General features: G+C 47.0%; 2 protein-coding genes across 4 annotated transcripts in view; one reads left to right on the top strand and one right to left on the bottom strand.

Annotated features, from left to right (window-relative positions):
* Window positions 1–14459, top strand: part of LOC119442612 (uncharacterized) — a 162879-nt gene that overhangs the window by 89721 nt on the left and 58699 nt on the right. The window lies entirely within an intron of this gene.
* Window positions 1–14459, bottom strand: part of LOC119442614 (potassium/sodium hyperpolarization-activated cyclic nucleotide-gated channel 2) — a 411864-nt gene that overhangs the window by 44996 nt on the left and 352409 nt on the right. For all 3 annotated transcript variants that reach the window (XM_037707554.2, XM_049662261.1, XM_049662262.1), the window contains one exon: window positions 384–599. In XM_037707554.2, the coding sequence (XP_037563482.1) occupies window positions 384–599 (216 nt within the window). The remainder of the gene's footprint in view (window positions 1–383; window positions 600–14459) is intronic.

The raw sequence follows: 14459 nt of genomic DNA on the forward strand, positions 1-14459 counted from the left end.
ACAATATAGTGATACCTGCGACGTACGAGAAGTGGATGCAGAAGCCTTGATAGCTACGGCTGGAAACGGAACCTGAGATCGCTTGTTCTGCATGCATCCAGTCTCGGGATTGTAAAAAAAAAAAAAGCGTTAACCGAACACTTTCCCTTTAGTACTTCCCATATATAAGCATAGCCGCCACTCGACGTGGTAACGTTACGCCTTCGGGTAGCAATTAACAACAATAACAAAATAAAAACTATAAGCACTTTCAGCTTGTTAAGTAACAAGCACGAGCAACGTCTTATCGTAGCATTTTCGCGCGGCGTGGCCATTTCTTTTCTTGCAAGATAACCACGCGGCTACGTCAGCCCTGTATTAGCCACCGAACAGGACAGTCTCACCCGGCGGAGGGCGTCGGGAAAAACTGTACGGCGTCCTGGTTCTTGGGCGTGGCGGTGCCGGGCTCGCTGGTGTCGATGCAGATCTTGACGTGCGCGTCCGGGCAGGCGTCGGGGGTTCCGCTGGCCACCCGCCCGTTAGCCATTCGCTGACCAGCGGCCGCCACGCCCTTGACCGCGCTCGGCGGAGGGGGCTCCGCGTCCAGGGCCTCCGAGCTCCTGCGTTCAACATAAGCGACCACACCGTCAGGCAAGCGAAGACATGCGAACACGTTACGTGTCGAGACTACTGCCACATCGCTCCAGGATGTAAAGTGTAGAGGAACCCACCGATCTATGAACCAGAAAGATTCATTGACCTACGAGACACTGGCCGGTTGGTTTGATTGACACCGAACGGACCGCTGTTCACAAACCTCGGAGACCATGGTTGACTGATGTAATCCAACTACTCTATACGGTCAGCCAATATGTCCTCCATTAAGCTGGAAGACCTCACCTCTATAAGGACGAAAGATGAGTAAAGTGGCATGACGGAGCAAACTGTTTTCTTGGTACATGCCAACGAAACGTTGGCTATCGCAAAATAGGTTCATAGCTATAAGAACAATAACTCGCAGTGAAACGAGAGGAGTACAAGAACACAGCGATGTTCGCCCTCTCAAAAATATGCTCCCTCTCCGTGGAAGGAAATTATTATTATTTGTTAAATTATATACACTTGAGAGGAAAGGGAAAGCGAGGAGCAAGCAATGCGAAAAGAAGCACGCCACGTGCTTGGCAGTGCGTGCTTTTAACGCGACAGCGTTAAGGGCCCCGTGTCGCAAAAAGTCCGGAGCCGGCGTAAGCGCCGACATCGTTGGCGGAAACAATCATACCGAACCACATCATCCCGAACCACTACGACCCGGCAGGCCCTTCGCGTGGCGCAAGGCGTTAGTGAACAAAAATTGAATTTCTCAATGTAAAATTCGTCAGAAAAATCGTAAAGTACGACTTAATCACAACCTACAGACGTGATAGCGTTGAATTGTAATTTGAATATACGAGAAAAAAGCCTGATAAGCAGCCAGGGATCTTTGAATGCTATCGCGTTCCACTCTTAATGGCGAAGCTTAAGCGTCCTCCAAATTTTTAACGTCGACTATCGGGTTTCGCTTGGTTGTCACAAATATCTTTGCAATAAGAAACCGCTTTTTAAACATCAACGTTCCCCTACAAACATTATTTAGGCTGTCACCACAAACTACTCTATAGGCGTTTTTATTTAATGTCTAGGTGTTCGCGAATTTCAAAATGTTCGAATACAAATTGAATAAGAATATTTAGCTTTGAATATTGAATCGAATATTGAACAATGATATGCACACGCATTTATTAGCAAGTTGGGTTAATTTGTTATGTTGAAACATTGCAATTGCATTCCCATGGTAAAAGTCTAAACTAGTAAGCCGTTATACTAAAACATTGTGTATTTGGCTCATGTTAGCTTGGAAAACTTGGTAATTACCACTAGCTGTCCTCTCCAGCCTGTGCCTTACTATACCGCATCAAATGCCCGTAAACTGGGAGGCATTTGACCCTGTGACAGTCGTCACTCATCGCACATGCTGTCTAAGCTCAGAATTAAGAGAGGCGGTGGAAAAAAAAATGGCACAGTTTCGCCCGAAAGGCGAAGCATTAGTTGCGATAGCAAATTAGTAGGGAGCTATACGGAGTAGGGATAGTAGTTTTATCGGCTGCATAAACTTGAACACATTCGCTTACTAACTGAATTAATAAGCGTGATGTCAGCGCGCACAAGCAAACATGGATAGATCACACTCGATGACTGCGGACAACCACTGTCAAAACGCTGGCGTGCGCAAACGCGCCCGCAACAGCGTGCGAAGGTTCGTGTGGTCTATCGCTTCAACGGAAACTGAGTGGCGAAAGCACAGCGCATACAAAGGTCAGAGCCATGTGGAGATCGCTTTCAAGATACGGTGCGCGCGACATCCCGCACCGGCGCAAAGTACAAGTGTGCAGTTGTTGGCAGATTAAAAGCTGCCCCCTTGCCCCTCCCTCCCGCGCTGCCTTCCCGCTTTCCTCCTTTCGCGTGTGAGTCGCCAGTTCCCCTTGGCCTCGGTTGCAAGATGCGCATTTGGTGCCGCAGCACAGCGTCGTCCCCCCTCCCTCCCTCGCATAGACTTTCGCGCGACGGAAGTCGCGTTTGCTTTCCGCCGTGCGTTCCCTCTAGTGATGGCGCGCGTCCCCCGCGCGCTTTCACTCGCACATACGGCGCGCGGCGACGATTTTATTCGCCCTTGGACTTTATACAGAACCTCACGGCGACGGCGACGGTGACGGCAATGCCGACGGCAGAAATCTGCTTGAAGTGTCCATATAATTGCTATCGCAATAAAAAGAAAAGAAAAACTCGCTGTCCGCAAACCCGTGCGCCCTTGCTACTGAGAGGCTGGCTTTTTCGCAAAGTGAGCCATTTCGTGGCTAAGTGTGCTTTACAGGTGAAATTTCGCTAGCAGCACGAAATCGTCACAAAATTCAGCACAAGATCGCCCCAGTATTCTAAAGTTAGATAGAAACGAATGCTAAGAACCGTGTTTGCTCCCGTAGAGCCAGCAATGTATTCAATTTGATTCGAATATTCGTCTCTAACCGAATGTTAGAACGTTTTCAAATCGAATACGAATATTAAAAAAAATATTATATTCGATAATATTTGAACTTTTCGCATATAACACCCCTAATAATATCTGTAAAATGATTGGGACTTATTTCATACTATCCCGAACGTTTTTGTTTAAAAAAACGTTCTTAGATATGTCATGCAAAAAAAGAAAACGGCATGCGAAATGCAGCAATCCTCGCTCAATACGCAGAGGCAACGCTTACTTTGTTGAATATTCACAAGTATTACCGAAATGTATACCAGAAAGGCATAAAGAAGATATACAGAAATGAATTAGAAGTAGAATTGTAACGCATGATTGTCTACAGACATCTTTCATCAAAAAGCAAGGGCAAGAACTCTATCAGTGACACTTCCATCACATATGTGTGCAAGCGATAGACTTCGTGCTACTACGCGTTGTAATCCTAGAACAATGCCTTGTTGTCATTCCATTGCCTTGTCCCTGCTAGGCGATATCCTTTCCGCCTGCGCCAAATATTCACGTGCCATAAATGCACCATGCACTTTCTACACAACAAATTTCAGATGGTATAGCTAGCGATTTACCTGTCTCCTCTACGCAAGTTTTACTTTTTTTTTTTTTTTTGCCGCGCTTAAGAACACAAAAGTCAATGTATGTCAGAAACATTTCCCACAACATCGCCACGACGAAGTTGTCTTAAACGCACGCACTGCTTAATCATCCGTTCGCTAGAAGGATAACGAAATAAAAAAGGTATTCTTTTTTTTTCTCCGAGAGATTTCACTCTTCTTCAATGCCATAGTTGTTATCGCGATGCGGGCTCGTTTCACCCATGTTCCGCGATCTTGTTTAAACAAGAGGGCTGTTAAGTATACAGCAATGCCAAATTGATTTTTCAGAAACACAATTTTTGAATGTTTTCCTTTTGCTTCTTACTGAAGACAGAATCTTCTAGCCACTACTATGAAGCAGCGCTGAGAGTTTTCACCAGAGCGGCGTAACACAACAAGCGGAAATAAACGTTTTGAGGCTGTCAGTGTCGTTCAATAAGTGCAGTACAAGGACCCACGGTACACTAATTAGCAGAGGCGGCATATTGATCGTGACTTACTGCTTCTGTTTTATACGCAGGCACGTACTCCTTCTCAAGCCTTAATTACAAACTGCCCGTGCCTTGATAGTGGAAAACGTGCGTCTTCGCCACAACAAATTTTGCGCTGCAGACGCGCCGCGGCGGAAGTACTTGCAGCGTTTGGCGATCTCTTTTAAGTCCCAGAACAAGGTGATCACATTAAGTATAAGTAACCGTGAGAAATCAGAGTAGCTCCCTTCCTTTTATACTTGCATAGTAGATAAATTGTAATTTGATGGCTGTTCTGTTGCCATTGGCTTCATCTTGTCCTCGCAAAATTAAAATGCGTACTTCTGTTTTATCGTTATCATCCTAATGACGCGTGAAAATACATAAATGCTTCAATAAGGGAGCAGTATTTAATCACTGACCGTATAGCCAGGCGTTATTACGAAGGTTGCATTCCGGACACTCTTCGAGGCATCCTTAATAGAAGAGAGAGGGAGGAGTGATAAGGGGAAAAAGTACATGCATTCAACATTCATACTCCTCGCGTTTACGGCGCAGAAGAGCTTGGAATGCTGCTCTCTTTGTCTCGAGGGGCACATGACCACCAGCAACCTCGAAACACAAGAAAGCTTGACGCTGGCGTGCTTGATTCGAGGTAACGATTGCGCATGTGCTAAAGGAAGGTGTACATACATAAAAGATTGCCCCGAAAAAATAAAGATATATATATATATATATATATATATATATATATATATATATATATAGATAGATAGATAGATAGATAGATAGATAGATAGATAGATAGTTAGATAGATAGATAGATTAGAGAGAACCGGTCGTTAGGCGCGTGCGCGCACAGCAGAACAAGCACTGCATGAATAGGGGGCCCTCACACACTCATATATGGGCCGTGCTATTCACAAGCGCGAGTAATGGACTCCACTGCTTGCGGTGCATTTTGTGCGCACGGTTTCTGATGCCGCATATGCACCGATCGGATTAAAGCACTGTAAAACGCGTACGCTCGGTACTGCTTTCCAAATTACCGTTTACGTGAGCCAGAAAATGACTTTCTCTGTGCCGCAGTAACGCTTTTCTCCACGCGAAGCGCAGAAGAAAGTGACATCGCTGGGCGGGCGAGAAGACGAGACGTCAGTGAGTGCGTTGGAGCGCGTGCTTCGACCGGACGGGACGGCGTTGATGTTCTCAGTGGCCAAACTTTTACGTCGTCACCGGCTGAGCCCCGAGGCGCGCTGCGTTTGACAGTACTTCTGTGTTGCTGCTCTTCGAGCTCTGTCGAAGCTTGGTTGCTTTTGTGCCGTTTTCTTGGAGTGGCAAATTGGTCTAGCCGATATTGATTTAGAGTCGGCAGCACACCAATAACGCGACGAAAGAAAAGGAGGTAAGATGTCACGTCCGTGCCAGCACATGACAGAAGAAGATGGTTTTGCGTGCATTTAGTAAAGTGGACACCACGTAAAACCGTGTACTGGGGCTGTGTTATTGTTGTACGGGGATGCTGGGATAGTAGTGTCTCAGAATTGTTTACTTAAACTAAATAATAACAATAAGGAAGCGGCGTGTGTCAGTTTCTTCTGCGTATTGCTCGTGGTGGTCTTGGGTATGAGAGAAAGAAAGCAAGGAACAGGAAATGAGGGAATGCGGGCAACCAGACGAGCGTCCGCTGTTTGCTGTGGTACACTGTGGATATTAAATTGCTCATGCATATGCAGTTTAGACCAGTCGCGATAGCCGTGTCTTTTCTACTATTGTTTTTTCAAGATTTTTCGTAAGAAATTGAGGTGTAGCTGCTGAAAAAAAAACTTTTTTTTTGCTATGAAAGGTATTTTAAAATTTGTTAACTTATTTATTTTCAGCTAATACAACCAATATAACAACTGTCAGGTACAAAACGTAGTGGCGTAATACCTAGGATAATGTTAAACGCAGAGAAACTACACTTGGTTGCTGCTCACATCACCTAACGATGGCTCGAAGCTTAAGGATGTGGCTTTTGCGTGAATAAAATCTCAAAAAGGTTTTATACTAGTCACATCATAGCTCAAATTTCATGCCTATGAAACGAAAAAAAAAGAACTTCTATTGTGCCGGCCTCTAAGCCTCGGCGGTATCAATATTTTCGTTAACGCCCCTGCACGTGCCTTTTCGTTGTGAACGAGTACGATCATGTATGTGCGTACTTCACTCTCAAACACCTATAGTACGCACGGTGTGATACCAGAAAAGAAAGAAAAAAAAAGCAAGAAGAAAGAAAGGAAGAAAAGAAAACAAGCGCAACCTTTCATGATATACCGACTAAATCGGGCTACCAATAAAACTTTAGCGCTCATCGTCCCGCAGCTTCCTCATTCTCACAGCCGCGAAGCTTCACGACAGCGCGCGGACGCACAGATAGTAAAGAACGAACGCAAAACTGCAGGAGTGGGGGGCGCTCGCATTTCCCTCCCCAAGTCGTTCGTCCCTGCGTATATATATAAGCCGATCCTGAAGCCGAGCTTGAAAAAGTGTCGCGGCACGAAACGTCCGGCCGTGGCGACCGGCGGGGAGCGGTTATCCGTCGCAGACTAGACGGCGACAGGACACTTCGGGAAAGCGGACAGGCGCGAGGTTGTGCGCGGCGGTTGAGGGAGAGAGAGAGAGAGAGAGAGAGATGTGCCACGCCGCGCCTATACATGGCTGCGCCTTCGACGAGGATGACGACGGCGAGCCGGGTGAAAGCGCGGCGGGTGGGGAGAGGAGTTCCCGCAGAAAGTGACTGGCGGCGGTGGCGGCGAGGACGCCGAAAAGGAGGGGGAGGCGGCGGGAAGCAAAAGGGGCTCGGCACCACCACCACCACCGCCGCCAAGAAGCGCGAAAAAGACGCGAGGGCGAAGGAACGGGGCTGGAATCGATCGTTGCCGGCGACGCCGGCGAGCACACGCACGGCTCGCGCCTGGGGCCGCCGGCTCGGACTCGAAGAGCACGAAGGAAGGAAAGCGAGGGTGCCGTCGTCCGCCGCCGTCGCCGAGGCCTGGCCCGCGTCCAGAGACCGGACCCCGGTGGGACCACGGTGGGGAACGCGTACAGGCTCGTGACGCGCGGTGCGAGACTCCTCCGTCCCACGCGCCACAGCGCGCGAAGCTACGAACAAGTAGAGAGAGAGAGAGAGAGAGAGAGAGAGAGAGAGAGAGAAAGAATTCGCACGGAAGACAGAAATGTTCGTGAATGGAATGCTGAGGAACATAGATCTATCTCCCAGAAACGATGTCGTTGGCAAGAGAGCACCGCGCACCCATCCGTCTAACCTTGCTGTACACGTGCACGGATTCTGGTTCACTTTTTGGTGGAGCAACGAAAGCAGGGCACGAGACAGAAAGAAAGAAAGAAAAAAAGAAAGAGAGAAAGAAAGAAAACGACGCAGACTCGCGTGCGTCACTTCAGTTAAGGATAAACCACGGCTAACTATCCCAAATGTTGGTCTTGTTAACACAGATACCGGTCCGTCCAACCGCTCCTGCGCTGACAGATTCGAGCTAAATCTTCATCCTGCACCAAAGTGCCCTCTTAGTAACAACACTGAAATAGGTGCGGAATTCCGTGTCCTGTACAAAGTAGCAATAATACCGCTAGTTCGCCAAATAATGTCATGCTAACCAATCTAGACTGCGGCACGAACTTAAGAACTTAGTGAGGGCCATCGTATGAAACTCTTTGGTGGGCGCACGCTGTTCGACGATCGGGCGAAGTTATCTCAGCTGTTCAAGACGGACTCGTCTTTGTGTTTCAAAACGTACCAACGCACTGATCGCACCTTTGATACGATTATACATCGACCCCACTTCCAGTTACGTCAGGCGCTCGCCAAGGTTCCGTTCTTGGATCCCTTCTCTTCCTTATTTACACAAACGAATTACCGCTTTCCGTTTCCTATAACATGCGTGTGTGTTCACCGACGACTGTGTGTATACACGTACAATGAAGTAATTGTGTGATTACTGACGCTCATGACGCCGAACCCCAATAAATGTAAAACCATCTTATTTACTCGCCAACGTATTCCCTTCGTCTTTTCGCACACAATTACTCATCAACCGCTAACTCATCAGCTAACCGGAGCCTAGAATAGCTAAAGCGCCGCTTTCGCCACGCACCACTGCATGTAAAATTACTGCGTGGCTTATAAATCACTTGTAAAATCATAACTGGAGTACGCATCTGCCATATACGAGTAGGACCAACCCCAAGCACACATTAAAATGCCAATTGAATCAGTTCAAAGTCGTGGTATCAGGTTCGTTCATTCCGTATACTCATATGACGTCAGCATTTAATCTCTGAAAGCTCAATCTGATTCTCCTCCTTTTTTTTTATTTTACGCCGTCGCATTGCAAGCCTGTCCCTCTTCCATAAGTTGTATTATTATTCTCTTAATCGAGCACCTTTTATATTTCAGCCCCTGTGCTCATATCTAGCCGTAGTGGTCATCCTTGCCAAGTTATGTCTCCTGGTGCCCGTTCAATGAAAATTTCCTCATCATTCTTTTTCTTCCTTTTTTTTCTGGCAGCCACAGACTGAAATGGCCTTTCCCTGTACATTACCGCCATTACCTTCCCATCGTCATAATGAACTGCTGTAGCTGACCACCTATAGGTGGCCTACACACCTTACTTCCTACATCGATTCAAGAGGAGGTCGTCTGCTGCTTGTACCCACTGTAACACCCCGGATGCATGTATGGAACATGTGCTTACTGAGTGTCCGAAATACTAGCTAGAAAGACTGCTCAGCCGCACGAACCAGCTGGATATGCGTCCGTCACCTGTGGAGAAGGTCACAGGTCGTGCTCACACAAACGAAGACACGCTGTCACAGCACTTCGCGACTCTCTGATAGATACTTACATTACTCTCTTTGAAATACGATCGATAACGAATGTGCACATTATCATGGTTTCGTGCGCTTTAGAGTGAGCTTGCACTTATACCTTTCTTCTTTTTTAATGTGATTTATTCTGCTCCGTGTGCAAGGTTCTTTACGTTTTGTTTTTATACCGTGGACTGGACAGATAGTGACGGTTCTCGTGACGTATAGGCTTTGACTGGCCGTTCGCATGCCCCGACATACAGCGCGCTCTGACTGCGCATATTGAATAGCAGGCTATGTCTGAGTTAAGCGATGCTCTATTTCTCTGCTCTTTCTTGTTTCCGCCTTTCTTCCTCTTTTTTCTTGTTTTGTTTCTTTCCTCCATTACTTATTCGCTGGACTTCAGGTTTGATGATGGAGATAACCGGTTCTTCGGTGGCACATTTCTTGCGCGATCTCATCGTTTAATAACCAACAACAAAAAAGTCGCAGTCTCGCCCGAAAGGTGAAGCATTGATTAGAAAAAAAAGTATTAGACAACTATGCGAAGTCAGGTTCGTAGTTTTATCGACCATATAAATAGCAGCATTAGTTTACTAACTAAACAAGTGTGGTGTCACGCGCCCGCACAGACAAACATGAACAGGTTTCACTCGTTGACCGCGGGCACTCGCTGTCACAACGCTGGCGTTACCAGCCGTGGTTGCTCAGTGGCTATGGTGTTGGGCTGCTGATCACGAGATCGCGGGATCGAGATCCCGGCCACGGCGGCCGCATTTCGATGGGGGTGAAATGCGAAAGCACCCGTGTACTTAGGTTTAGGTGCACGTTAAAGAACTCCAGGTGGTCCAAATTTCCGGAGTCCCCCACTACGGCGTGCCTCATAATCAGATCGTGGTTTTGGCACCTAAAACCCCACAATTTAATTTTAATTAAACGCTGGCGTGACGAGGAGCAGGAGCAGCGGAGAGCGTGTCACACTAAAGCGAGAGCGTTTCGTGAGCTGCCGCTAGTTTCAAGATTTCCGCTTTGCCACGTCTCCAAAACTCGGATTACGTGACCTCCAACACCATATAGGCGCGCGAGAAGACAGCGCGCGCGAAGCCACCAGCCTCCTGGGCTAGGCATCTACACGCGGCTCCAATTTGCTCTCTCTGTAACCGAAATCGCGTGACGTCCGCTCCGTTGGCGGTTCGGCTGCTCCGCCGAACGCCGCGCTCTTTTCGTTGGGTCCAGTCGCGCCTTCACGGCGGTCAGCACACGGAACATCGCGCAGGCTCTAGCTCATCTCGGCGTATACCGAGCGGGTTCTTCCACCGAGTCACATTGGGCAGGAAGAGGGAATGATGCGACGCGGAAAGGCGCTTGCTGTATTCGCTCGCCGCTATCTCGGAACGGGTGAATTTTTCTTCCGGGTCCCCGCATCGCCCGCTTCTTTCTATAACTTTGTATCTGCGGGGTTTTATCCTTTTCTTTTTTTTTTCGGTCGCTTGCTCTCTGTGACGTTTCTCGGTGAATCCGCCGTCCAATTTTCAGCTCGTTTGGGCGTGCAAAGAAGACTTCTTATTTTGTTTCCTTCCTCTAGCATTTTCCTGAGCAAGTCGCAGGAAAAAAAATAAAAAGAAAGCTTCGTTGTTCTTGGACGGAAGATCCTTCGGACGCAGTGAATGTTTTCGCTGTAATCAAATTACTCGAACCATTGTTGTGACAAGCCTTAAAGGAAGCTTCGCGTCTGAACGGATGCCTCGAGCGTCGTGTTTTCAGTCATGTAGCGCCGGAAATTGCGCCCTTTTCCCCGACCTTAAAGAAGAGAGGCAAGCTTCTTCCAGGTTTTCGATCCTTCGTGCAGACTTTGTGTGTATACTTTGGGTATGTACTGAAATCGGGTCTATATTCTTGTGCACGTTCTCAAGGTAGCGAGTTAAGGTTAAGGAGGCGAGGCGTTAAGAAACTTTTCTTAATTACACGCAAACGCTCTCGTACTTTAACAGTGAATGCAAGAAAAAAAAATGCCGTAGAAATTCGGAGAATCGTCTACAAATGCGTAAACATTCTTTGGCTCGGCTGTTACTTCGCTGTTGCTTACTTGCTTTTCCTAGCTTATGCATGTCTACCCATCGCTTTTCTAGTGCCAAAGAAATGATAACCGTGTACTGAACGTTGTTGCCAGGAAGCTGCATGGCCCACGCAAAAGCGATCGTATCAGTTGAGCCGGAACGCTGTCACAACCGGTTTCACCGCAGCAGTTTTTCCCCCTCTATATTATTTTATTTTGTTTGTTTCCTTTTTTGTTACGACCTTGATGCAGTTCTTTTAGCGCCACCAATCAGTTATTATTATTCATATTATTATCACATGTACAAATCAGTTATTCTTATACTCAGCAGCCTCACAGCAGGCTTCTCTGCACATACGCCCGTAATGCCGGAAAGTTAGATTTGAAGGCGGCCTGACGAGAATAGTTTTCTTTCTGATCAATTTTCTTGTTTTTGAGTTTCAATTGTTCCTCATCGCTTATAAAGCTGCCAATAATTTACACTGTTATAACGATTAAATGTGTTAATTTCGCAAATCAAGCATTTTTGTGTAGATACAAAGCATTACACTTTTCGCGTAAAACACAGATTTTGTTGGGGTACTCGCCAAAGAATGCTTGCGCATTAAAAGTGATCGCTTGCATGAAATATTCTAATCAATCCAATTGCTTGTTTGAGCCCTTGAAAGGAGGAAGCTTGTTGCGGTGAAAAACTGTTTTACTGGTTTAGACCATTCCTGAGCAAGTCGCAGGGAAAAACAAAATAAAAAAAAAGCTTCGTCGTTCGCAAACGCGCCATTGCTTCGAATGGCGCGTTTGTGGACTATTAATGTAAAACAAATTATTGACTTAATAATTGCATACGTTTCAAACGCTAGTTGTGAAGTGAAGTTTTTTCTTCTTTTCAGGGAAAAGAGGGAACCGGGACAAAAGGCGGTAAGGCCTGACGAGGCCTGGGGTGTGTGACAATACCTTTTCTTTTAAAAGTGAAATGAAGCAGCTGGAAGAGTGTTGCTTCTAATCTCTTCATATTATCCCTCTCTACAACTAAACTCAATTGTTTCATATGTTACATGCCATTCCAGCACACTGAAGAAGGCACTCAGCAAGAGGATGATTACGACGATCGGCACGGCGCACATGGTTGTTGTTGATCCACCGTCTTGGTCTTAGCTTCTATGTGTATGTATTTTGCATATACTTTTCCTACTATATTTCTGCCAGAATATGATGGTTACTGTTCAGTATATTATGAAATAATTAAGGAAGGCCCCGCTGTCAATGATTGGACCTCCTAAATCGCCCTACCTACCAAGGTTAGCGCTTTATCAGGAGATAGTGTAACATTATAAAAAAAAGTTTTTTTTAACTAAAAGAAAGAAAGAAAAAGTTGCCAAGAAGTAGCAAAATATGCGCTACCGGTTAGAAACTAAACACACGCAAGTGTGTTTAGTTCCTAACATTACTGGTCGTTTATTATATTCGTATATTGCTTGTAGTTGTATACTGGTTGCATATTTTATTGTAGTACTTGTAGCAGGGCTTGTTGGTGCATATTCAGTAAATATAAAGGAGGGCAACCTTCCGTCCCGTCCTCTTTCTTCATCCGTGTTCTACATTGTGCCTCTTTATATTTACCGAGCTGTATTGTTGTAGTTGTATTACTGGTTGTATATTCTGTTACTGTTACTTGTCAGTGCCTACTTCAGTACGCAAAATCCGCTTGTTAGTTTGTGCAGTTCTGAACGTATGTCCTGTAGTTTAGTTTCAGTCTTTTATGTGAATATTTCGTGCAATGAACGCTCATATGGTGCCAGAGGCCTGGTCAGGCGACTACCTAATGTCACCTTTTGCCCCAAGGATCATGGCAATCACGTATTGTTAACCCAAATAGATAAACAGATAAATAAACAGATAGATAGATAGATAGATAGATAGATAGATAGATAGATAGATAGATAGATAGATAGATAGATAGATAGATAGATAGATAGATAAAAGCGGCTTAATCAATGCGCAACGTGACACTTGCGGCACACCAGTGAAACAAAGGTGCGAAGAAAAAAAAAAGAAAAGAAAATGGAACAGGAATGACCGTGTTGCTAATTCACCGCGAGAGTGGGAGCGGCCGCGCAGACGCCGCGGTATCGATGCTATCGACGCGTACATGAATGAAAGCTGACGTCAGAGGGACGCGCGTGCGAGGGCGTACACGTATCAACGTGATTGCGCCGCGAAAGCGTCGCGAAACAACTGCCGTTTCGCTCCGTCGCAGCATTGGCGCTCGTACGGAGGCAGCTCACGCGCACAAAATATGAACTCCCCGTTTCCCCCCTCCCTCCTCCTCCTTCTCCTCCTCCACTTTCCAACTCCCCAACACTGCCAGGCTTTATGTTTCACCTCTGTCCCGCGCCCTTCGGCGGGCTCAAGTGTCCGCTAGACGGTTCATTAGCTAAACGCGTTCGCGCGGGCGGGGGACGCTTGATGGGAGGCTGAAAAAAAGAAAAAAAAAGTTTTGTTTTTGTCGTTATTTCCTTTTATCGCCCTCGGCAACAAAATGTCACGGCCCTCCAACATATTAGCAGCGTTCCTCGCGAGCGAGCCCTGCATTTCGTCTCGGAAACGACGGTGTAGTGGAAGCAGGCTTGTTACCGCGCCGCGAACGCATCGGAATGTGCTACACGGTCGCGCGCTGTGCATGACGACTGAACAATGGCAGCAGCAGCAGCGGCGGCGGCCGAGAGAGCTGATGCAGCTTGCAGTGACGTGCGCGCGCCAATAAGGTGACGGCTCTCCTTTGGTCGGTGGCGACTCGGCTGCGTTTTCTTTCTTTCTTTCTTTCTTCGCAATCTCTCCTACCTTTATTACAGAGCTACCCGATATCCCTTCCAATGGTAACGTTTTCCCTGTTCTTTATCGCCTCACTTTCTGTTGATTTTTCGCTCGACGGGACACTTAGTGCCGACGCGCGTATAACCGCGCCCACGCAGAGCGCATCAGGAGGACAAGCTCGCGATTGGCCCGAGTGACGCTTTACGCCAGAGTGCGCACCACACACACACACACACAAGCACACAGTCACCTCTCTCGCTCGCCCAAACGACGTTTTGATCCCTCCTGCTTCTATATTGCGACGACGACTTCCTCCGCTCCAGCTCCGCGTCGCCGCATACTTACTTGCCTCTTGGTACCAACACGCACGCAATCGTTCGCGGAGCTCCTCCTTCCAGCGAGAACCTCGCGAATGCTGCCTCTATATTCGTTTCCCCTTTCCGTGCGTAACGTACTCCAGAGGGGTGTAAGGAAAGTTGGTCGATGCAACGGAAAAAACGAGCTAGCGCGGGCTTTCTGCCCTGTATATATATCAGTCGTCTTAGCGGCGGTGCCTGTGGAAAACGTCGAGCATATTGTTCGACAAGCCGGAGACCGCGAAGTGAGTG

This window comes from Dermacentor silvarum, chromosome 2, assembly GCF_013339745.2.
Source record: "Dermacentor silvarum isolate Dsil-2018 chromosome 2, BIME_Dsil_1.4, whole genome shotgun sequence".
NCBI lineage: Eukaryota > Metazoa > Arthropoda > Arachnida > Ixodida > Ixodidae > Dermacentor > Dermacentor silvarum.